The 23,805-nt window shown below is 49.3% G+C and overlaps 1 protein-coding gene across 5 annotated transcripts in view; it reads left to right on the top strand.

The window, feature by feature from the left end:
• The window catches only part of SBNO2 (strawberry notch homolog 2), a 231,629-nt gene that overhangs the window by 188,608 nt on the left and 19,216 nt on the right, over positions 1-23,805 (top strand). For all 5 annotated transcript variants that reach the window (XM_078154089.1, XM_021009040.2, XM_078154088.1 and 2 more), the window contains 10 exons: positions 2,297-2,440; positions 7,378-7,495; positions 9,756-9,861; positions 10,346-10,499; positions 12,905-13,081; positions 14,301-14,398; positions 17,714-17,796; positions 19,452-19,637; positions 20,870-21,045; positions 23,550-23,681. In XM_078154089.1, the coding sequence (XP_078010215.1) occupies positions 2,297-2,440; positions 7,378-7,495; positions 9,756-9,861; positions 10,346-10,499; positions 12,905-13,081; positions 14,301-14,398; positions 17,714-17,796; positions 19,452-19,637; positions 20,870-21,045; positions 23,550-23,681 (1,374 nt within the window). The remainder of the gene's footprint in view (positions 1-2,296; positions 2,441-7,377; positions 7,496-9,755; positions 9,862-10,345; positions 10,500-12,904; positions 13,082-14,300; positions 14,399-17,713; positions 17,797-19,451; positions 19,638-20,869; positions 21,046-23,549; positions 23,682-23,805) is intronic.

Raw genomic sequence — 23,805 nt, 5'->3', positions numbered from 1 at the left:
GGCTATTTATATGTTGCAATTAGTACAGAAGTCATGGATCCCCAGGTTGGAGAAGGAAGTAGCCATCATAGCCAGGTACTCAGTAGCTCTGAGCCCAGGGAGGACTTCGTGATTGTCTCCCCATCCCATAGATAGCTCAGGGTGAGTCTGTGCGTGTGCATGCCTCCACACACCTGCTCTCTCTCCCTCCATGTGTATGACATTATCTTTACACCAGTGGAGGTAAAAATGTCGAACTACTGATGGCAGCAGGGGCCAGAACTGGAAGTAATGGGTGGGAGTTTTGAGGAGGCAGGTTTAGACTGAATATAAGGAAAATCTTCTAACGATTAGCACAGTCCCGGAGCTAGTGAAAGGGGCAGCTTTGGGAAGTCAGAGGATCATCAGATAACAGATGTAGAGCTGGAAGGGGTCTTGGGAATTCACTTATGGAGTCTGACCCCCTCATTTTACAGATGAGAAAACCGAGACCCCGAAGAATAAAGTGGTTTGCTCAAGGTTACACATGTAGTAAGTGGTAGAGCCAGGCCTTTGACAACAAATTCACTGCTTTTGCTGCTGTCACAAACACTCCCCCACCCCCATCCCCCCAGTACCGACCTCTTGCCTGAATGGGTTTGTGGAGCGTATTGTAGAGGGGGCTTTTCTCCAGCGACTAATTGGGCTGGTCCTTTTAGTTCCTCATTTATTCTGTCTCTTTGTATTTAGACTACTCTGTCTCCTGTCATGTGCCAAGTAGGGCTGGGGCCAGCACACTCTGGACCACATCCTCTCCTGTCGTTGTACGCATATTCCTAGAATGCCTATTTATTTTTGGATGAGCCAAAGCAAACCTTGATGGATAGAGAAGGTCGTTTGAGAAAAGGGTGCCATACCCTAGGGAGGCAAGGTGACTTGGATTTCTGTAGCCACGTTCCTACACAGGAACAGTGGGGTAGGGTCTTAAAAAACAGCCCGTGGTATCTGCTTCTGACATCCCCCAGAAGCTCCCCCCAGACAAAGATTAAGACGAGAGAAACGAGTAGAACAGTGGGGGTTCACAGGGGTGCGTGTGTGCGCATGGGTGAAGTCATGTGTTCTCTTATCAAAATATTTGGTCATTTCAGATAACGGGGAATTTCATCAGTCAACAGGCAGCCTTTTGTTGAACTGTGTGGCATAGTAGAAATTCTTTGAGACAAGCCCTGTAGGGGATAGGATTTCATTTCTTTAAAAAAAAATATTGAAAAGCACCTGCATAATTTTTTCTGTTTCTTTTAATTAGCCCAATAAGAGGGGAATTATATTTATGAAAGTAGAAAATAATCAGGCCACTGACCTGAGTAAGTCATCTAACTTTTCTAAACCCGAAAGGGACCCAAGGGAATAACCTTTTGGGGTCAGAGGTACATGGAAGTGGCCAAGCAGAGGTGAGATAGTTAAAGCCATTTTCCATTACTATTATTATTGTTGTTGTTATTGCTAATGTATGTAGCAACATAAGGTTTGCAAAACATTTACATATATGGTCTCATTTGAGAGTCACAGCAGTCATATAAAGTAAGTGCTGTTGTCGTCACCATTTTATAGATGAAGAGACCAAGCCTGAGAGAGGTTAAGTAGCTTGCTTTGGGTCACACAGCTAATAATTGGCTGAGGCTGGACTTGGACGTGCGGTACAGGGCCGTGGGCTTGTCTGGATTTTACAAATGCCATTGTAATGGGCAGGTCTAGTATTTTCTGGAGCAGAGTTGTCAGACACACAGCTCATGCAACCTGCAATGCTCACGAGCATGGCATGAACAAGGTTAAAATATAACTGGGAAATATTTAGCAAAATAAATAAAAATACAGGATAATACAATACAAATCTAATAGAACATAAATAATATTAATATGTGGTTTTCTGTACTACTCCCCACCATAGTCCTCTCTTTCTTTCCTTCCTTCCTTCTTTCTCTTTTAACTAAAGAGAATCTGGCAGAGTTCATAGAGCACTAGAGACACCGAGAAGTTCTCCTCACCACTCCATCACTTAGTAGCCGTGTGAATTGGGGCGTTATTTCCCCTTTCTAGAGCTCATTATCCTCGCCTGAAAATGGGAGCAACACTCATTGTGCTACTTAAAGAAATGTTCCTAAGACAAAATGAATGTCTAGATTGATTTCCTTTACCTTAGAGGTTCATGTCATGGAAGACAAGCTTGCTCACAGACTCCTTTGGAGTCCCCAAGGGGCATCAGCTTGGGCAGGATAGACAAAAGATTTGACCGAGATAAATATTCCTCTTTACGCTCTTGTGACTTTTCCCCCCCTAGATAAAGTATGGTGACACAACTACCTCGGAAGGAGTCCTGTTTGCCACTTACTCCGCCCTGATCGGGGAGAGCCAGGCAGGGGGACAGCACCGGACCAGGATCAGGCAGATTCTCGACTGGTGCGGAGAGAACTTTGATGGAGTCGTATCCTTGGCGTGAGCCCCCGGGAGCAAAGTGTGAGCCAGAGCTGGTCCGGGACAATGCTTTGCACTCTCCCAGTGCTCTTGAGTTTTAGGTCTCACCACAGGAGGATGGGGTGGGTGGCCTGGCCTGGAACTCCTTGAGAGCTCTGAATTTCTCTGGTTTAGGAAGATGAGAGGAAATGGGGGCCAGCTGGTTGTCCATGAACATCGTCAGCCATCCCTGCCTTTGTTCACACAGTCCCTCTTACCACACAGCTGAGTGTCTTCATGGGTAGGATGTTTGTGAGAGACAGAAGTAAGGCCTCATGGCTGGCTCTGACTAACTGGAGTTTTTGGCCAACTGAGGGATAATTTATGCTGATTGGCTAAGCATTTACCTTGTTCTGGGCCCTGCTTTCTACACTGAGGGAGATAGTTTAGTAAATGAGACACAGGCCTGGTTCTGAAGGCCCTCGTGGTCTTTTAGGGGAATATATACTTCAATGCTAGCTAGAATAAGAGGAATTCAAGTACCTTGAGATCAGAGGTAAAAGATCATTTGGTTGGGGGGAGGAGTGAGGGGGACAGGTCCCATTTGTGGGAAGGATGTCCTAGGGCAGAGATGTGCCCTCTGTATGTCAGCCCCTGTAGTGAAGAGCTCTGTAAATGCTCTCAAGTCATCTTTAGGTCCTTGGTCTCATTTAGTCAGTGTTACTACCTTCAAGGACCCCTCCACCCCTTAGTAGGTAGTCCTCAGGAGCACCTGAAGCAAAAACCTCCCAAACTATTTTTGGTGTAAGGGCCTGTCTCCGTGGTTGAGCTTGTCCTCGTGTGTTTAGATGCTCCCTGGATGATTGGCACAGAGACTTTTCAGACTTGAGAGCATTTGCTGAGGATGTCCTCCATTGGCCCAGCTTTTGATAGGCCAAGGTCAATTTTGTGTCCTGCAGAGGTGGCTGAGGAGGACTTTAGTGCAGGAGGGCAGGCACCTCACCGAATCTCGATTGGACAGCTGAGAGTGGCGGTCCCCATTCTGAATGTTAGTGACTGATCACTGCTCAGAATGTAAGATGTAGAGGATCTAGGTGATTGGATTCAGCTGGTATTGACTCCAAGCCATGCTGCAAGCTGTTGTGTTGACAGATTCCCTCTCCCATTCTGACAAGGTCAGTAATGCTTGTCCCATTGGACTTTTGCTCCAGTTTTGAAAGGCTTTGAGCCAAGGAAGGAATCCATCTTCACCCCTCAGTTGGTCAAGGCTGTTTCTTGGCAACAAGATTTGACAGGCACACGTGCATTTCTCCTGACCCCTGGATTCCCGGACACACTGGGGTGTGTCATTTCCTCTCACTGGAGCTAGTCTTCCGGGAAGGGGCAGAAGGCTTAATTGGGTAGTTGGTAGGTGGTGTTTATTGCTCTAGGTTACAGTTCTCAGGGGTAGCACAGCCCAAAGCAATATTATATAGCTCGGTCTAGAGTCCTTCAGTTGATTCTTCTCTGGCCTTGATCCAGCTCAAGAGTCTTCTGTCCAAGGGGAGGTGACCTAGTCGGCTAGTTGAGCATGTAGGTTTTAATATCGTTTCTGGTATCATGAATCAGCAAAAGTTATAGTACTGAAGCTATTAGCCTTTCCCATTACTGTTCCAGAGGAAAGCGTAACATATTTCAGTTAAGGAGCAAGCATTGTAGAGTTCGCCAGTGGGCTCTATGAAATTAAGACCAATTTCTTGCATTCATGTAACAGATCAGTCAGAGCACAAAGCATATGTGTAGTCTGAGTATTGCAAATACTTTGTGCCTTTGGAGGCGGAAAGGGGGTTATCTTATCTGGACCAGATGAGGAATGCAAGCACAGGAAAGGAACGTTCCAGGAAATGGAAGGGCGGGGGGCCCATAAGCTGGGAGGGGAGAGGGAGGAGGGGTGGAGAAAAGTGGAGGTGCTGAGTCATGAAACAGTCAATCAGAAGTACATTCCAAAGGCCCACAATGGCCAGGTCTCCTGAGCTTCTCTACCCTCCTTGTCATTCTTCTCTTTCTTATAAAGGAGCAAGCAGCCTATGCAGAATATGTAGAAAGTTGGCTGGTCTCCAGCTTAGCTCAGTCTTCTTTTGCTGAGCTAAAGTTATGTATTATTCACTCAGTCGTGGTGAAGGAGGAGACAATGTGGTATGTCAAAAGGAGGATTGGAGTTGGAGTCTGAGGACCTGCATTTGCTTCCTGATTCCCATCTTCTATTTACATGACTTTGGAGGTTATATGCCTAGCTCACTTTTCTTTTTTCTTTTTCCACTTAGTAGTATTTTATTTTTTCCAATTACATATAAAGATAGTTTTCAGCATTCATTTTTATAAGGTTTTTAGTTCCAGATTTTTCTCCCTCCCCAAGACAGCAAGCAATCTAATATAGGTTTTATTTGTGTGTGTGTGTGTGTATGTATGTGTAATCATGTTAAACATATTTCCACATTAGTCATGTTATGAAAGAAGAATCAGAACAAAAGGGAAAAAAAAATGAGGAAGAAAAAAACAAAAAAAGTGAAAATGGTACGCTTCCATCTGCATTCAGACTCCATAGTTCTTCCTCTGGATGTGGATAGTATTTTCCATCATGAGTCTTTTGGAATTGTCTTGGATCATTGTATTGCTAAGAAGAGCTAAGTCTATCATAGTTAATCATTGTTGCTGTTACTGTGTACAATATTCTCCTGGTTCTGTTCACTTCCTTCAGCATCAGTTAATGTACATTTTTCCAGGTTTTTCTGAAATCTACCTGCTCATCATTTATTATGGAACAATAGGATTCTATTATGTTCATATACCGCAACTTGTTCTGCCATTCCCTCAATTGATGGGCATCTCCCCTCAATTTCCAGTTCTTTGCCACCACAGAAAGAGCTGCTATAAATATTTTTGTACATGTGGGTTCTTTTCCCATTTGTTTGATCTCTTTGGGATATAGCCCTAGAAGTGCTATTGCTGGGTCAAAGGGTATGCACATTTTTATAGCCCTTTGAGCATAGTTCCAAATTGCTCTCCAGAATGTTTGGATCAGTTCACCAACAATCTGGTTCACTTTTAATAGGAGGACTCACCTCCTCTGTAGAAATGCATTGGGAAAAGGCCTTCCACCATTAGAAGACCACCAAGCATCCTCTCAGTAAAGGCCAAATGAAGTTGGGAAAAACAATCTCTAGGGTGACTTTCCCATCACTTACCTGTGAGTCTGCTCCCTGGATGATCACCTGCGTGTGACTGCTTGGAATAGCAGCTCTGTGGGGGGAAGCACATGCTATAAATAGCCTTTTACAAGGTGATTCATTAGTTTAACAGCATTAAGCACAGCCAGGGCCCAAAGCTCCCCCTCACATGTCAGCTTCCCATCTGCAGTAGAAAGTACCATCATGGTTTTCTGGAATTGAGATGTGACTTCTCTCACCCACTCCTTGTCCCACTTCAGTGCCAATTTCTCATTTCTTCTCAGGGCACCTTTGTGTGCAGTCTAATGGTCAATGGTGAAACCCCCTTGAAGCCAAAAGACTTTATAGTTTGAACTTATTCTCCCAACCCACCAAGTCAGTAACCTCACAGTCATCTTGGACTCCTTCCTCTTCCTTATCCGCCCATGTAGAAACCAAGTCCTGTTCATTCTATTTCTCGTGTATGTCCCCTTATTATCATTCTCGTTGCTGCCACCTTCCTGCTTCCATTGCTTCCACCTCTCCTCACTCGGATCCACCCTGCACACTGTGCCAGTGAGTTTCCTACTGCCCAGCTCTGATCGGATCACTTCACTTTGAGCTCCAGCACCTTCAGTGAGTCCCCATCGTCTCTTACACGAAGCGTTTTTCCCGGCATTCCATGCCCTGTTCAACCCTCCCTTTCCTCCTAATTTGATTCAATAGGGCATTTACTCAACGTGAGTAGGGAGAACAGCACTCTCCCTGCCCATCAGAGGCTAGTTGAGGAATATGGCACATGTATAGATAAATCCAATACTCAATAATATGTAACTGCATAAAATTAGTGTAAGAAAAGTACTGTGTGAGGTCCCATGGCAAAGGGTGTACAGACTGAGGTACTTGCAGAGGAGGCTTCCCGGAGGAACTGGAGTTTCAGTTGGGGTTTAAAGTATAAGTAGGATTTAACAGATGGGCCAGGCACGGGGAGCAGGTTAAGCCAAGGTGTGAAGGCAGGAAAACGGGAGACCATTTCTGGGGAGCGGTTACAGAAGGCAGGCTGTATTGGTGACTGCTGGAGCAGGTCAGTCAGAGGAAGCCATTGCTAGGTTTTGAGCAGGAGTAGCATGGCCACTGCTGGGCATAAGGGGAAGGCAAGTCTCATAGGAAGATGTGAAGGTTTAGAAGCTGGGGCTGGGGAGGGGAACATTCGAGATGAGATCAGAATGATGAGGATGAGCTGAGGCTCCTGAAGAAACCCTAGGACTAGGAAGCACTGTTTTGGTCTGGGATGATTTTTATTTTCTAGCAGTATTCAGGAAAAGGGAGAATTAAAGAAGGTTCACTTCTCAGGGTAGATAGGATTATGAGAACTGACAAGAAAGAAAACCTCCCCAACATATTGAACTTGGCTTGTTTTCTCTGCTGAGAAGAATCATCCTGGGACTGGAAAGGATAGAACAGAAATGCTGCCTGGAAAGCTGAAGCAAGGAGCTTGGGTACCCCTCCCTTCCAGGGCCCGCTCCAATCTCCCCCAGGTGAGGGCCTTGGCTTCTTCCTCTGTTCTCAGAGCTTTTTGCTTTCCCCTCTTTTCTTGCCTCTGTTCCTACTTCCTAGACTTCAGCTCCTCGAGGGCAGGGAAGGGATGGTGCCCTCAGCTTTGTGTTTCTCCCAGCTCTCAGCACAGCAGGCCTCATGCCTACTCAATGCTTACTCAACATTTGGATAAATGAATGGCTTTCAACCTTTGCCCAGAGCCTCCTTGACTCACCTCCTCCTCCAGATAATTTTTGACGAATGCCACAAAGCCAAAAATGCCAGCTCTACCAAAATGGGCAAAGCAGTATTGGACCTTCAGAACAAGATGCCCCTTGCCAGGGTTGTCTATGCCAGTGCCACAGGTAAGGACAGTCAGACCAGCCTGGAGGCAGGCCCCTGACACCCGTCCCTTGCCATGGGGGCCTATTCTCAGCTATTCTCTTAGTATATGAGAAAAGGAATGGAAACATTGGTGACACTGAATGCCACACCAGTATTTCTAGTGTCCAATCAATACAATTCAATTCAAGGAGCAGTGGAATAGGGGTTGGAAACCCTGAGGGTGAGTCCTGGCTCTTCTGCTTCCTTCCTGTGTGACCCTGGGTTGAATCATTGCCCTTCCTGGGCCTCAGTCTCCTCTTTTGAACTAATTATCCATAAGGTCACTTCCCGCTCTCATAGTCTGCCTTGATTTCATGAACATGGCTAGTCTCTGTACCAACACAGAGAGGCAAAAAAAAAAAAAAAGTCACACACTCTCAGCAGTTTCCTTCTGATAAGGATCTTTGCACCTTGTGAAAACAGTGCTGAGAAGTTCTCCATAGAGTCCCTCACCAGGTGCACAGCGTCAGCCTCATCAGCATGAGATAACCTCGCTTGAAGCTTGCACCATCTTGGAAAAGCTGAGATGTGAGGGCATCAGTGGTGCCATTGAACTTTAACGCTCTGGATGATTTGTAAAGCTTCTTATGTGTACAGTATCTCATTGGATCGTCATAGGAGCCCCAAGAAGGGAGGTAGAGCAATTGGGAGTCTCCTTTTCCAGCTAAGGAAACTGTGGCTTGTTTTGTTGGAGCTAATTTCTTTTTCAGCAGGACTGTTTCCTTGGACTCCATCTGAACCCCAGATCCCACCACTAAAAGGGCCTTACAGCAGTGATGATCTAGTGTGGGGTTTCGTGGACAGATTTCAAGGGGTTCATGAACTTATATGAGAAAACAAAAATTTGTCTTTGTTTTCCCTGACCTCAGACTGAGATTTAGCATTTCCTTCAATTATGCAACAGATTACAAAGGGGCTCCATGGCACAAAAAAAGGCGAAGGATCCCCGATCTAGTCCAGTTCCATTGTACAGACGGGAGACTGAGGCAGAGGGAGTGGGACACAGCTTGCCCATGGCCACACAGGGAGCTTGTGTTCAAACAGGTGCTTGAGGCTGGATCTGCTGACCCAGGTGTCCTCCCCCGGGGTCACACGTGGCTGTGACGGTGCCGGTAGATGGAGGGAGATCATTGAATGCCACTCTCATATGTTTGCAATTTTTTTTCCTCCTGTGAGTTTCACTTCTACAGTCAGTGAATTCTCAGGTGACTAAATGTCATCTCAGCAGAGCCTTGAGAATTGTAGAATTTTGTTTGCAGTTGGTTGCCAGAGAATGGGCGCCAGGTGCCCCCTGGTGACGAAGATGTGCAAGTGAGCCAAGAAGGCTGGTCCTGCATTCCCATTGGTGATGGCCTTAAGTAGTCAATATCATGGTCTTTAGAACTGAAAGGGAGGCTCACATTCTTTCAGAGTCTAGCCAAGGGCTCAGATTCTTAAGATCTGGTCTGCTTGCATTAGCGATATAAATATTCAGATGCCTTAAGAGTCTGGCCATATGGTGGATCTCTAATAAATCTTGTCTTTGGCTGGAATAAAAAAAAAAAAAACCTGAAGGGGAGCCAAGGTGGTCAAACTCAACCTGTCCTTGATGCGGTTGAGGAAATCGAGTCCCAGAAAGGTGAGATAACTTGCCCAGGTGGCCCAGTAGCAGTTGGGACTTATGATCAGAGTCTCTGAAGCCATCCACGAACCTCTTATTGGCGGCAAAAAGTTATCCTGCTTCTGCGTGACTCTGTTCGGGAATGCCTTCCATTTCAGGGAAGTCTGTTGGATAGTCCGGCCATTGGAAGGTTGTCCCTTAAGGTTGAATCAGAAACTTCCTCTTCCCAAGCCCCTCTTCTCTGTCTAGCTGTCTCTTTGCCTTCCGTTTTGCTGCAGTAAGATTCCTGCCCTCACTTGGTGATACTCTGTAGTCTTTCACACAGCCTGTACTCCCTCAAGGAGAGATTTTACCCTCCAGAGATGTCCACACAAGGAAAACAGCCATAGTCTTTTGGATGTTTGAGTCCAAACAGTTTAATAAACAGTTTTGATAGCTGTTGTTCTGAAATCAACAGTTGTGCCAGAAGCTTCTCCCCTTCTTATTATCACTGTGCTTTGGCGTGGTTTCTGTGAGGTCGTCAGGATTGGCAGAGATTTTGCCCAAGTCCCTGGCCCATCTAAACATTAGTCTTCTCCCCAGCTCTCTTGCTGAGATAGAAGGAAAAGCTGTTTGCTGACAGGAGCTTTCTGACTCCATAGGTGCCTCTGAGCCAAAAAATATGATTTACATGAGCCGCCTGGGGATCTGGGGAAAAGGAACCCCCTTCAGATCCTTTGAGGAATTCCTCCATGCGATTGAAAAGCGGTAAGATGCATGCGGCCTCCACCTCATTTTCCCTGCCTCTGGGGGCATTGGATTCATGTTTAGTGGAGACAGTGAAAAGAATTGCCTCTGAGGTATGGGGTTCCCTACTGTACTGCTAATGGGGGATCAGGAAAGCCTGCAGGCCTTGATTTAGCCATGTGTGTCCATACTAAGAAACCAGTCACACGTGGGAAGTCTGAGCTGAAAGGGCCCTTAGGCTGCACCATCAAAGGCTGGCAGGAGGGGTCTTAGGACTTAGAACACTGGACCTGCCTGCTGTCTTAGAACATAGGAACATGGAGTCATGATTTGAGAGTTCCCAGAGAGGAGAGGCTAGTGCCCTCTGCTACCCATTAGCTGCAAGGATGCAGGGGTGCCCAGCTATTAACCAGCAGCGGCCAGCTTTCCTAGGGCCGTTCTCTAGAGAGGGGCTTCAGGCTTCAGAAGCAATTACAACTCTCTTTCCCCCTCTGCCTTGCCATAGGGGTGTCGGTGCCATGGAGATTGTGGCGATGGACATGAAAGTGAGTGGCATGTACATTGCCCGGCAGCTCAGCTTCTCTGGAGTCACCTTCCGGATAGAAGAAATCCCTCTCGACCCGTCGTATGAGTGTATCTACAACAGAGCAGCCCAGCTGGTGAGCATTGGTGGGGGCCCCCTCCCTGAACAAGATGACACCCCCCCACCCCATGACCTCTGCTAGTGGTGAAGAGTTGGCACAGAAACAGCCCAGAGCTTGCCGTGTACCTTGTCAGATGGCTAGACGGGGTGCTGCCCAAGATTGCAGGCCCACTGAGGGCTGGGGGCTCTCCCTTTCTGTTGTCACTGGGTTCTTGTTCAGGGCGTGCAGACTTATTTTAGGATTAGCTGAAGCAAATTTTAATTAGAGAGTCTTTTTAAAATATTCATTCCATAGCTAAATAGGAACAACCCAGGTTTTTTGGACTGAGGCTACTGTATCATGACAAGCACATGGTGTTCTGAATAGGAGAGCATGGAGCTGACGAGCTACCAAGAGAACATTTGTCTTGTCAGGCTCTGTGGTGTTGTTAGGGATACTCATTCCCTCCCCCAGTGCAAATTGCAGCCTCTCCAGGCCTTCCTAAGTGAGGCAGGCTGTAGGAGCCGCTGTAGCCAAAAGCTTCATGATCTGCAGCCTTCCTGGAAACGCTGGTCCTCAGGAGACAGGCACTCCCATGGTACTGGAAGCCTTTCCGGCCTGCAAGAATGTACTGGAAGCTGCTGCACTCATTTGGCCGTGCTCAGGGCCCCCTCCACTCCAAGATGAGGTGTCAGAGGCTGAGATAAGTCACTCCCACTCCCTTAGGCCTTCACAGATGTATAAGATGCTGAGAAACTCCTGAGGAGGGGAATTCTCTGCATTTTACAGACTGAGAACCCGGGGCTTGCCCAGGGACACCCTGTGAAGGCAGAGTCTTCCTTCCACATGACTGACATGGTCAGAGCCAGGAGGGCCGACTAGACCAACCCCTTGTGTTTGTAGATGAGCATCTCGAGGCCCACAAAGCTGCACTGACTTGCATAAAGTCCTACCATTGTAAGAGGCAGCAGCGGGGTTTGAAACCCATCCTCTCCCTCCAAGTCCACTGTCCTTTCTGCTGTACCGTGCTGCAGCATCCCATAGTGAAGGACAAGTGGTTTACAGACACAGGGATTGCCTCGGCCACATTGGCCTAGGTAGGTAGTGAGAACAGAATGTGGCACCGAGATGCGGAAGATTAGGAAAGAAGTTGGTCAGGGTAGGCTTGTTTGTGTGTGTGTGTGTGTGTGTGTGTGTGTGTGTGTGTGTGTGTGTGTGTGTGTAACTTGTTTGCTCTCATACCAAAACATTCGGGCCCTTCAGACAACTGAGAAATTCAGCACCCAACAGACAGGCCCTTGTTGAGAGCATGGGAGAGTGAAAATTCTTTGTGGCCTCTGAATTGTTAGGATTTTTTTTCTTTGAAAAAGAAAAGTGTGTGTATTTTTCTGACTTAAAATTACTTCTGTCACAAGCGAATGAATGTCATCAACAAAGAAGGTCTTTGAGCAGGTTTCTTAGTGTCTTCAAACCCCAGGCCGTTTCCAGAAAGTTTTCCTTATTCCCAAATAAGACAGAGACTGATTTCCTCTGAAGCAGTAGCCTTGCAAGCCTTTCCTCTCTCCCATCCCTTCCTGGTGCATCCAAACCTCCCCTAGCTCTCACCTTGGCAAGAACAGGCAAATCCTTCTTCCCTTAATCTTCTTCCTTCTGTGGTTGCTTTCTCTGCAGTTCAGCCACCTGATAAAACCTGATTTTCCCTATTCAATTGGGTGGCCCGGAGTGCTACCACCTTACCCACTGGATTGCCCTGACCTGCTGGGATACCTTTCTCTACAGCAGTTAAAAACATTAAGATCCTGTTTATTCAGGATCCACGTGCTAGGGACGGAGAGGTTAGTGTCAGGCCTGGTCCCTGCACTTGATGGGGCTCAGAGACCTTCACAGAAAAGCCTATATTGCACATGTGAAGGAGAAATCCAAACAAGATAGGTGGACAGAAGGAAAGATCAGGTGATCAGGGAAGGACCTGGAAGGGTCCTGAAGCTGAAATTCAAAGGTAGAGGAGGATATCAATAGTTCTTGCTAGGCTGCAATTTCTCCTGACAGATTTTTTGCGTGTCTAGTGCTTAATAAATGTCTGTTGAATTGAGTTCGTCAGATTGGGGAGGAGGGGGTGGAATTAGAAAAATCATTTCCAGATATGTTGCGGGGAGAGGAAGAGGTGGGACGTCTAAAAGCACAGAGGAGGTCAGTGAACAATTAGTGGCCTAATTGTGCTGAAAGCAAATGAAGTGACATAACATAAGACAGGCTGCAGAAACAAGTTGGTGCCAAACCATGGCGTACCCTGAGTGCGAGAGTAAGGAACTGGTGCTTTATTTGGTAGCAGTAAGGAGCCACTCAAAGGAGCTCCTGCTTACATAGCAGGACAGCCAGTCGGAGGTGGTTAAGAACAAGAGGCCAGGGCCCGCTCACCTTCCCCCTCTGTGTCATTTCAGTGGGCAGAGGCATTGGTGGTGTTCCAGCGGGCAGCAGAGTGGATTGGCCTGGAGTCCCGCAAGTCCCTCTGGGGTCAGTTCTGGTCCGCCCATCAGCGCTTCTTCAAATATCTCTGCATCGCCGCCAAAGTCCGTCGCTTGGTTGAACTTGCAACAGAGGAGCTGGCAAAGGGCAAGGTATGGTTACAGATGCATAGGGTTAGAATTGAAAGGGACCAGAGACCTCTCCCAGGCTAACCTGCCTTGCTTTTTTTTTTTATCAGTAGAGAGATGGGCCCAAACAGGTAAAAGACTCCTCCCCAAGATCCCATAAATAATAAATAGCAAAGTTCAGGAGTTCAAACCCAGGTTTTGTGTCTATAAATACTGTGTTGTTTCTGTCCCCTCATACGATGATATGGACAAGCCTTTTAAAAGAACTAGCCCAGGAGAGGTGGAGGTGGCACCCACCTGAGACCCAGGCCAAACCTCTGTAAGGTTTGCATCCTCTAGAATGGACATGAGCTCCATCTCCACTGGTCCAGCCGGCTCGATCTCTCCTGCCACCCATCTCTCTCTGGGGCCTCTAGGGCTCTCGGCTGGAGCAAGGAATGAAAACCTTCCCTTTAGAGTCTGAAAGACCCTAAGTGGATTAAAAGCAGTTCTGCTAAGTAAATAAGGTGGCAAGTACATATATCAAGGAGCCATTAGATCTTTAGTATGTTTCCTCATGAACCTTCTGTGACTGGTCATCCTCTGATGACCAAACTTAGCTTCATGGAGCATTTCCATGCTGGTGTAGGACCTCCCCCTGAGCCTGTGCTCTGCCCGGGATGTGTTCTGTGGCCTGTGAGCCTCAGGGGCGCCTGAGGAGAGCATGAGTGAAGGAAGGAGTGAGTGCCCCCCAGATCTGAGCTAATCTGCCTGGATGTCCTGTGCTAGAGGGGCTGCGGAGCTGTGGGGTCCTTCGGCATCATGTCGCCCTGTCAGTGAGGCAGTGGGAGAGCCTTAGCTTCTCCCTGTCAGGAGGAGACCTTGGTGCCCACCTGAGCTCCCCACACTGCTACCTGTGGGTGCCAGCTTTGGCCTCAGCTTCCTTATCTGTAAAATGGGCATAATAGTTATCTCAGTTCTCCGAAGCTCTTTATGAGGAGAGTGCTTGTAAACCCAAGGACCACAGTTGTTGTCGTCATCATCATCGTTACTGCTGGGGTCAGGAAGGTCCTTGTGGCCACTCTTTGCAGGCCGCAGTGGCCCAGGTCCACTTTTGAACACGAAGTGGCTGCCTCTAGGCAGAGTTTGGTTGACCACTGGCTGGCAGTTCTGTAGGGGCCTGCAGTTCCGGTGCAGCCGGGCCTGGGGTGCCCCTGCCATTCTGCATGGTCCGGCTCACACGCTCCCTTCCTTTCCTGCACAGTGTGTAGTCATCGGGCTACAGTCTACAGGAGAAGCGCGCACCCGGGAGGTCCTGGATGAGAACGATGGGCACTTGAACTGCTTTGTCTCTGCCGCAGAGTGAGTAGGAGGGAGGAGGAGGAGACAGGGGCTCGGGAGAGAACCACAGACCTAGGCAAGGGGGGGTGGGAGCCAAAACAGCTCCTGGACAGGCCCCAGGCTTGGGGGGCTGCTGTTCTGAGTCTCACCCCTCTTATGGATGCAGAATGTGCTTAGATAACGTGCAAAACACTACATAGGAGCCACGTTCCAGCTAAAGAACATGTAACTACTACCCATCTGTAAATGGCGTGTCTCAGTCTGTCCCCCTCCCCCAGCCTGTCTGGGAGCTCTGTGTGACTTCACCAGTGTATCCATTGCAACCAGAATCCCTTTTCCCAAAGCTTAGAGGCTCCCGTGCCCTAGTGGCCCAAAGGAAATGGGCTAACGTCTCAGGGCTGGAGGAGTGGTGACCAACAGAACTGCATAAGAATTTTCATCTGCTGCTACTAATTCAAGTGGTTAAGTAATCAATCAATCAGTCAACATTTATCGGGCACCTTCTGTGTGCCAGGCATTGTGCTAACTGCTGGAGAGAGGAAAAGAAGCTACAGACAGTCCCTACCCTCAGGGAGCTTGCAGTCTAACAATAAGTATAGATCCCAGTTTAGAACCAGAAGGGACTTTAGTGCTTGAATCCAACCCCTCATTTTACAGATGAGGAAACTGAGGCCTAGAGAGAAAAAGTGAGTTGTCCTGGATCATACTAGTGATATGTAGCGCCAGTATTCACGTCCAGGTCTCCAATTCCAAATACAAGGCTTTGACCACTGCACTGTGCTGTCTCTCACTGGAGAGATAAAGGCACAGAGCGGAGAAGTCTGGTCATGCTGTGAATGGTCGCTTGGGCCTGCTCTGCTCCCAACTTATTGTGAGATCTTGAGCAAGTCACCTCTCATCTAGATCTTAGTTTTCCTGCCTGCAAAATGAGGGGGTTGAACTAAATGAATCTTAGAATTCGACAGAATGTCCAAGTTGGAATAGACCTTAGAAACCTTTCATTTCTTAGCCCTTCGTTTGTAATAGGAAGGGGAGATACTGTCAGTGCCTGCTGCCCTCCTGCTTGGTAGCTGCACCCTGCTGGAAATACCTGTCTCACCTGGTTTCCTCGTGAGGGCACCAGGGCCCACAGAGGAGGAGCGATGCCTTACCTAAGGTCACACAGCAGGGAAGTGGCTGAGCCAGAGGATGAGCCTGAGTTTCCTGGCTCCGTGCTTCTCCCTCCTTTCAGCTCTGCCATTCTGTGGTCCGTGATTCTAGGTGACGCTCCCTCCTCACTAGCATCTCCCCAGCCACTGTCTGTTTAGTTAGGCCCCAGAATCACATTTCCCCCAGCCCCTTCTCCCTCCCCTCCCGACAACCAAGTAGGGCACCCTCAGAAGACTCACCTTGTTGCTGAGGCTGTCTGCATCTAGTTGGCTGATTGCTGGCCCCTTCTCCACCCCTCATTCTACAAGGCAGATTTTTCACTGAGTGCCAGCTAGGCCATGGCACTCCAGATTTGCTTTGAGTTTCCCTTGCAGACTAGCTGAGCTCAGAACATAGAGAAGGGTGGATGCGTGTGGATTCAGGGAGGGAGGGAGGTAATTTGTTCCAAGAGGGCCCGGGCTGCGTGTCATGTGAGAGTGCAGGGGGCCTTTCTGGTGGGAGCGACCCTCATCCTGGTTCAGACTTCTCATGCCCCCACACCAGGCTTGGGGCAGCCCACACCAAGGCCAGGAAGGGCAGGACCCCTCTAGTCAGTGACCAGGTCATCATGCAGACACTGAGAAAGAGCTCTTCTTCCTTTCCCAGAGTCAGGCAAAGAGGATCACTCCCTAAATTTTTAAGCCAAAAATGCTTCGGTTGTTTCTTGGGAATGTTTAACTCCAGGTAGCCTATTTCCTATGAGGGTTAGCCCCTTGATTCCCCCCAGCTCTGGTGATCTCATAGGCTGTAAAGCCACTTCCTTTCCCAGTCCTCCCTCCCAGGCCTGCCCCAGCAGAAAGTCCAGACCTCGGTCTCAGCTGCTGCTTTTCCCCACATCCTTCCATCCCTCCTCATCCCCCCCCAGGGCTCTCATTCCAGACGTCCCGCATTGAATCATCTGCTCTTTGGTTTGCTGTCATGCCCTGTCTCCTTTCCACCTTCCTGAGTTCCATCTGTGCCCCATTCAATGGCCCTGCCTGTGTTTTGTCATCCTTCCTGTGTTACTTTGAAAGCAGTAATGTGTCTCCCATTGGGTGGACACAGACCCAGCACTTCTAGCATATATCCCATGAGACCAGTGGATTAAACCATCTCTCCATGGAGAAGTCACAAAAGACATACTTTGAGCAGCCAGACCCAGCAGGAACTCCCCATCCGAAACAACCCCCAGGCAGTGAAAGAATTCTAGACTTAGTGTCAAAGTCTTGGGTTCAAGTGCCGCTGTGGAACCATATGACAAGTCAGTTCTTTTAGCCTCAGTTTCCACATCTTCCCAAGTTGTTGTGAGGAAAGCACCTTTTAAACTAGCACTTGATCATTGAGAAATGTGAGCTGTGATCATTAATTTTCCTTATTGTCATTCATTAGCCACCCCCTGCCCATTGTGTGTTTGTTTGTCTATGTATGTCTGTGTCTGGTGGGGGGGATCTGTATGTGGGTCTCTGGAGTGTTCTGCCAGTCATGGAGCCCCTCACAAGTACTCATCTTATATATCATTTGCTCTGCTGCCCATCCCCCAAAAGACCTCCCCTCCACGAGGGGACTGAAATCCCAGTTTTCTCTGGAGATCTCCACGTGGGATGGCATCGCCACGATCTCTGCTCAGGAGATCCTAAGGCCTTTCTCCTACTTCTCTCACTGGAACTCTTGGGTTCCTGATCAGCCATTGTTAGCGTGTTCATTTTTTTATGTTACTCTCTGAACTGACCACAGATCCGCCCCAGTTACTGTTCCCTCTTCCAGAGAACAGACCCAGACCTGGTGCCCTTCAGCCAACCAGCAGGTGGGCCGCTCCCCGACCCTCCTTTGGAGGCTGGGATGTATTTAGAGATGACCCTCTGTCTGTTCTGGTTTGTTCCTTCACAGACGAATGATAGCATGAATTGGGACTTTTGCTATAACAGATGCACCCCTCGCCCCCCCCCCCCCAGAGAGCTGCTCGAGGGCCACTGGACTAATCAGATCCCTTTCCTGCAATACATATTAATGCCCAATTGTTTGGACTCACTAATGGTCCAGTGAAAGCCACAGAAGGCAGAATTCCTCCCTTTTTCACACTGAGAAATGATTCATTAAGTTTATCTCTGCCCTTCTAATGAGATGTTCCTGCTGCCGCCAGCGAGAATAAATTGTGCATCTTACTTTCAGAGGCGTCTTTCTATCACTAATTCAGAAGCACTTTCCTTCAACCAAAAGAAAGAGAGACAAAGGAACTGGCATTAAAAGAAAACGTAAGACCTTGTTCCCCAGCAAACTCTGACCTCCTGCCCAGCGACTGTGGCTTGTTTGCTGTCTCCCAAGCACCTCTGCTTTTCTTGACTCATCCCCGCCCTTCATCCCTCCCCTGCCCCGCCCCACCCCTTGTCATGCTTCTGCTGCTTTCTCCTCTTGATTTTGGCCGACTTTTCTTTGTGAAACCATCTTCCAGCATTCACCCAAGATATGGAGCCTACCTGCCCTCTGATTCCCCCTTCCCCTCCTGCTTCCCTGTCCTTCCCTCGCCTGCCAGAGAAGCCTTTTTTTTTGTTTTATTTCCAAGCAATATCTCCTTCCTCAACCTGCCATTCCCTCCTCTCCCCTTCCTCTTCCCTCCATCCCCAAGGGAGCCGGACCTGCCTGAGCCAGATGCTAGTCTGCAACCTAGCTTGTGAGAGACCCCATCAGAGGAGGGGGGAGGCTAGAATTCTCCCCCACCCCCACCCTTTCTTCCTCCTGCCTGGGCAGACAATTTCAATGCCCTGGCCTGGCCATCCCTTCACCAGGACTTAACTTGACACCCCTAATACAGATATCAGGGACCCTAAGCTTATGTGACTGCTTTATTGGGAATGGACAGATCCTGTTGGGGGGTCAAACCCTCCAGAACCTACACATCTAAGTACATGTCCTCCCTTGCAAAGTTGTTCCCCCAGGACACCCCACGCATTCCCAAGAGGCTCTCACTGCTCAGCAGCTCTGGATTTGCTCTTTTAGGAAGTAGTTAGAGGTCCCTGAGAACTGCCCTTGGGAGTCAGACTGGCACCTTCCACTCAGGCCTTAGGGCCAAGTCATGGACTGGCTCTTAACCTGGTTCTGATCTGAATTCCCAAAGCAAAACCCCAGAAATAAGAAGTCTGGGAGCCCTGCTGGCGTCCCTGGGGGGCAGCTTCAGAGCAGCTGCCTACAGTTGGGATACGCCTTTTCTGTGTGTTGGGGTCAGGAGGAGGCAGGGCTCAGTCCCATTTATTTACCTTTCCCTCCCTCCCCTTACCCTGGCTTCCGTGCAAGGTAAGATTCTGGTTTCTGGTCTCGACCTTGTTATTTCAGCTCATTTCCTGCCAGCTGGACCCTAACTGTGTAGGTCCTGTCTATACACAAGGGAAGGGGTCAGGAGCCGGCAAGAAGTGGCCAGGAGTTTGGCCGCCAGAGATGCCCTAGCTACACATTCCCAAACAACCCACTGTCCCCCAGAAACTGACACAAATGTGTAAACAGCATGTGTGCCATCTACAATCCCCTGGATCACGAGTAAGCTGGGGCAGCCTGTCACCAGGGATGCTTTCTCTGTAAAGATGCTCTCAGGGAGACAGAAGGCAACCAAAATAGGTCTGCAGTCACTCCTGCTGTGTCACTGGGTCCCCGGGGAGCCGAGGACAGGCACGGGGAGGGCTGTGGCCATCCCACATGTAGCAGATTCGAGTGGGCAGATCATGCTTTCTCTCTGTTTCCTGTTCCTCTTTTTGGGGGGAACCCATCACTGCTTTGGTCTCTCTGACCATTTTTTTATTTGAGGAACCCTGGGCTTTCTGGTGACTTCTCCTCTCTCTGCATCTGCGCTTGCCCTGCCCGCTGGCCAGAGTGCCCACCCTCCACCTAGTGACGCCGTCACTCGATGCTCCTTCTGCAGGGAAGCCCAAAGGCCGGCCCGCCAAGATCTCCAAGATGGTGTGTGAGTTCCCAGGAGTCATCAAGATCAGTGACGACAGCAGCACGGACTCCGACCTTGGACTTGACAGTGACTTCAACTCTTCCCCGGAGTCCCTCATCGATGATGATGTCGTCATCATCGATAACCCCTCTTCAGATGACAGAGGTAGTGCTTTGGTGATGAGGGAAGAGGGACATGTTCTAGACTGCCCAGACACAAGTGGCTTTTGGCCCACTGGGTGACTAGTCAGTATTTCCGATCCTTCCCTTGAATCCCAGTGACCTGGAGTCAGGAGAATTATCTTTAAAGCCTAGGTCTTCCTAGCTGTGTGACTTTGTGCCAGTCACTTAGCCACTGTGAGCCTCGGTTTTCCCCTCTGTAAAGTGAGGAAGTTAGGCTTAATGACCTCTAAGGCCCTTTAGGCTCTGAAGGTCTTTGATCCCTTGCACATGAGGTGAGAGCGTAGGTATAAGTCCTTTCCCCACTGAGCAGGTTAGGCTGCTATCCTAGTCTGGTCCTAGGCCAGACGTTCTTGGGGCTGTCTGTGCCCATGGAGAACAGCTGGGCTTGTGATCCTTGAGGGAAGAGCTGTGAGGAAGACACCTTGTAAACATAAAATGCTGGAGAGAAGCCAGCCAGCACTGCTATTAGCCTTCGCGTTTTTCTTGACCTGCCCAGCTGTCCTTTCCTCTCCCAGGAATCCTTGTCTGTTCAGCTTGCTTCTGGTAAAAGACTTCTCACCTCTGTGCTTGGTGAGGGTCTTCTTCACTCCCCAGCTGGTTTGCCTTGAAGGACAAGGAGGGTGTCTAATACAGAATGTGCCTCACACAAAGGAGATCCCCCAGCCAGTTGGGTGGCTCTCATGTATGTGTAAGCTGTCCTTGCTGCCTGAGTGGCCGCCCTCTCCTGGAGTCACAGGGACTGCAGAGGGCATCTTGCCGGTCAACTCCGCCCCGTCTGACTGCTGCCGCAGGAGGTGGCCCGTTCTACTGCATTATTAGAATGCTTTACCTGATGGTGAGCCAAAGCCTGCCTTCCTATAGCTTCCTCCCACTGGTTCTGGTTCTGGTTCTGCAGTCTCGGGCTTCCTCATGGAAACAGCTTGGAAGAGAGCCCTGGATTTGGAGTCAGGGATGAGGCTTTGATGCCATTACTAGCTTTGTGACCTTGGGCAAGTCACTTGACATCTCCTGGCCTCAGTTTCCTCATCTGTAAAATGAGGGGGTTGGAGTAGGTGGTCTTTTAGGGCTTTTCTAAAGCTAAATCTTATGAATTATGACAACCTTTCAAATATTTGGAGACAATGATCACGTGCCCCGAAAATCTTCCTTTCTCCAGGCTCCCTACCCCTCACCACCAGCCCGACTCATTCTGGCTTTTTACATTTCCTCTTCCAGGTCCTTTGCACTATTATGGTTCCCAGAGGGATATCCACGGCCCTGGGGTGCTGGAAAAAGTCGAGAAACTGAAACAGGACCTTTTGGCCAAAGTCAGAGCACTGGGCAGAGATCTACCTCTCAATACCCTGGATGAGCTCATCCATAAGTTTGGAGGCCCTGAGCACGTAGCGGAGGTGAGTGCCTTGTCAGCGAGGCCTGGTACACTCTGCCCGCATAGGCTGCCTCTCCAGCATGGTTAGTGGCAAGCCTCTTGCATAGGAGATACCTCACCAGGCTCCAGCTGGGGCAGAGTTCCTGTGGGAGGTTCCAAGTAGTGCCTTAGTGATGACGTGAGAGAAAGGGATGTGTGCTGGACTGTCCAGAGCTGACTTTTCCCCTCAGTATTCATTATGTGACTCGGTGAGTAAAGCTGGAGGCCTTGGGGGACTGTGCCACCATTTCCCCAGGTGCTAGTTCTGTCCACCCTTTCCTGTCTAGCCTGTTATGCCCCAGCGTGGGTTCCTGATAACACCTTGGTCTGATTGACCAGTCATCGTTCTGGGATCTTTTCCATAGGGCTAGCTTAGGAATTGAGAGGGCAGGTCTGAGTTCAGGTCCTAGGTCACTGGCCAGGAGCCTTGTTAGCCATCCAGGGTTCCCTGAGCCCAAGCCTGAGCCTCACAGGGATAAGTTAAAGAACCATAGCAAGCAGAGCATCCTGAATTTGGGAGAGACTACACATGGCGTACCTGAAGTGTGGGTTACTTCTCTCGTGCCCCAGATCCTGGTGTTCCCTCATCAGTACCTTTTGAGATAGCCCATCCCATGCGTGGGCAGCTAGTTAGGAAGTCTTTCCCCCAGTGCTCCTGGTCCTGCCCATTAGGGTCAAGCAAGGCAAGTCTGTTTCCTCTAGGCGATGACAGCCTTTCAGATACTTGGATGGCCTGTGGTAGCCTCCCTAAGTCTTCACTTCTTCAGGCAGAACAGCCCAAACGCTTCCAGCCATACCTCCTGGGCCTCCCTTCTTCCAGGTCAGCTTCTTAAATGCCCTCCAGATTGCCCGCATCACTTCTAAAGTAGGATGCTTGGGTCAAACAATAGGCAGAGTGACCCCTGCAAAGCAAAGCAAGCTCCCCAGCCCCTCTAGGGTCTAGACCACCAGGTCCTAAGCAGGCCTTTCAGCCAGCTGGTGCCACCTGCTGGTCAGTCATGGCCTTAGGTGAGCCTGGGGGGGAGCAGAGGACCCAAGGAGCCTGAAGTACCTGTGTGCTGCACTGGGGGGGCAGAGAAAGCCTAGACTAAGACCCCCACGACCCTGCCCTCCGGTGTCTTCATTTCCTCCTGGCCGCCTCTGAATGTCAGCTGAAGGCCTAGGCAGTATTTCCCAATGAGTACACTGCAGAAATGGTTCTTGCTTTGCAGCTCTGCCCCTCTGGCAGTAAAAGTGGGAATGACAGCCAGTGGGGGTTTGTATGAACATAGAATTTAAGGCTGAGGAGATCTTGGAGGCCCTCTTGTTCTGTTTACTGATTTAATTACTGGCCAGGCCTTTGGTTTCAACAGCTTGGGGGGCTCCTGGTGAGAAATTTCTTCTACCAGATAAAGCCAGGTGGCATCATGCCCGTCCTCTCAGAGAGTGGCCTGGCATGCCGAGGGCCTGAGTGATTTTGTACAGTCGGTGTTCACAGAGGCAGAGCCTGAGCCTGGACCTGCCACCTGTGTCTGGCACTATTCACTCGCCCATGCTGCTGCATTAAGGCCTGGAACAACCTTGCAGGGCATCCCGAATGAGGTAAATACTCCCTCAGAAGAGCTCGGCCTTGCTCTCTACCCATGTGGGTGCAGAAAGAATGTGTGTTAGCACTGAGATGTAAAACAGATCCATCCTTGCACACATTGTAGGTTAGCACTGCCAAGGGCCAAGGAGCCCACTAGCTTCAGAATTGGGTTAGACGTATCCAGCGAGCTGCCAGCATTTGGGAAGTAGGGTGGCGTGTCCAGTGACCAGCCAGCCCCTTAATGTTCCCTGGCGCAGAAGCCCGGCATGCGTAGATAGATCAGAGACAGAGGAAGGGGCCACTACCGTCATTGAGTCCAGCATTTTCACAGCTGAGGTCCACACACAGGAAGGCCTTGCCCAGGTCCTACAGCCAGTAAATTTCAGAGATAGAGTTCAAATCCAGGCCTTCCTGATGCCAAGTCAAGCGCTCTGTCCACTGCGCCTCCCTGCCTTCTCTCTTGAGTGATGCTGAATGGCTGTGGGTCATAGGCTAACTACAGTCTCTAAGAAATCAAACGTGCAAGTACCCCCAAAGGCAGCCTTTTTCTGAGCCTCAGATTTCTCCCCTGTAGTAATCCTTGTATAACCTGGGTATCCCACAGGCTTGTGATGAGGAAAGCCTTTTGTAAGTCCCAAACGACATTAGAGGGGCAGCTAGGTAGCACAGCAGATAGAGCACTGGCCCTGGAATCAGGAGGACCTGAGTTCAAATCTGGCCTCAGACACATAACACTCACTAGCTGTCTGACCCTGGGTTTAACCCCATTGCCTAGCAAAAAACAAAAACAAAAACAAAAAACTGTGCTAACCAAACGACATTAGAGGTGGTTATCCTTTTTAGCACCTCCCCCATCCCCTGTAGCACACCATGTGAGTGTCCATTCTTGCTAACAGCCTCTTCCCTCTCCCGGGATACAGATGACTGGAAGGAAAGGCCGGGTTGTGTCCAGACCAGATGGGACAGTCACTTTTGAGTCACGCGCAGAGCAGGGCCTTTCCATCGACCACGTGAACCTGAAGGAGAAAGAGCGTTTCATGAGTGGAGAGAAGGTGAGTTGGGCCTTAGCCCCAGAGGTGATAAGGAGGCAAATGGAGCCTTGAGTTAGGGAAAAACCTTCCTAATGATCACTGCTGATTGGGCTGCCCCAGGCAGGCCTTTGGGCAAAGGCTAGGT

The sequence above is a fragment of the Phascolarctos cinereus genome, unplaced genomic scaffold (assembly GCF_003287225.1).
Source record: "Phascolarctos cinereus isolate Bilbo 61053 unplaced genomic scaffold, phaCin_HiC Scaffold_4;HRSCAF=312, whole genome shotgun sequence".
Taxonomy (NCBI): domain Eukaryota; kingdom Metazoa; phylum Chordata; class Mammalia; order Diprotodontia; family Phascolarctidae; genus Phascolarctos; species Phascolarctos cinereus.
Note: the sequence above shows the minus strand (reverse complement) of the source record. Positions and strands in the feature narration are given on the sequence as shown.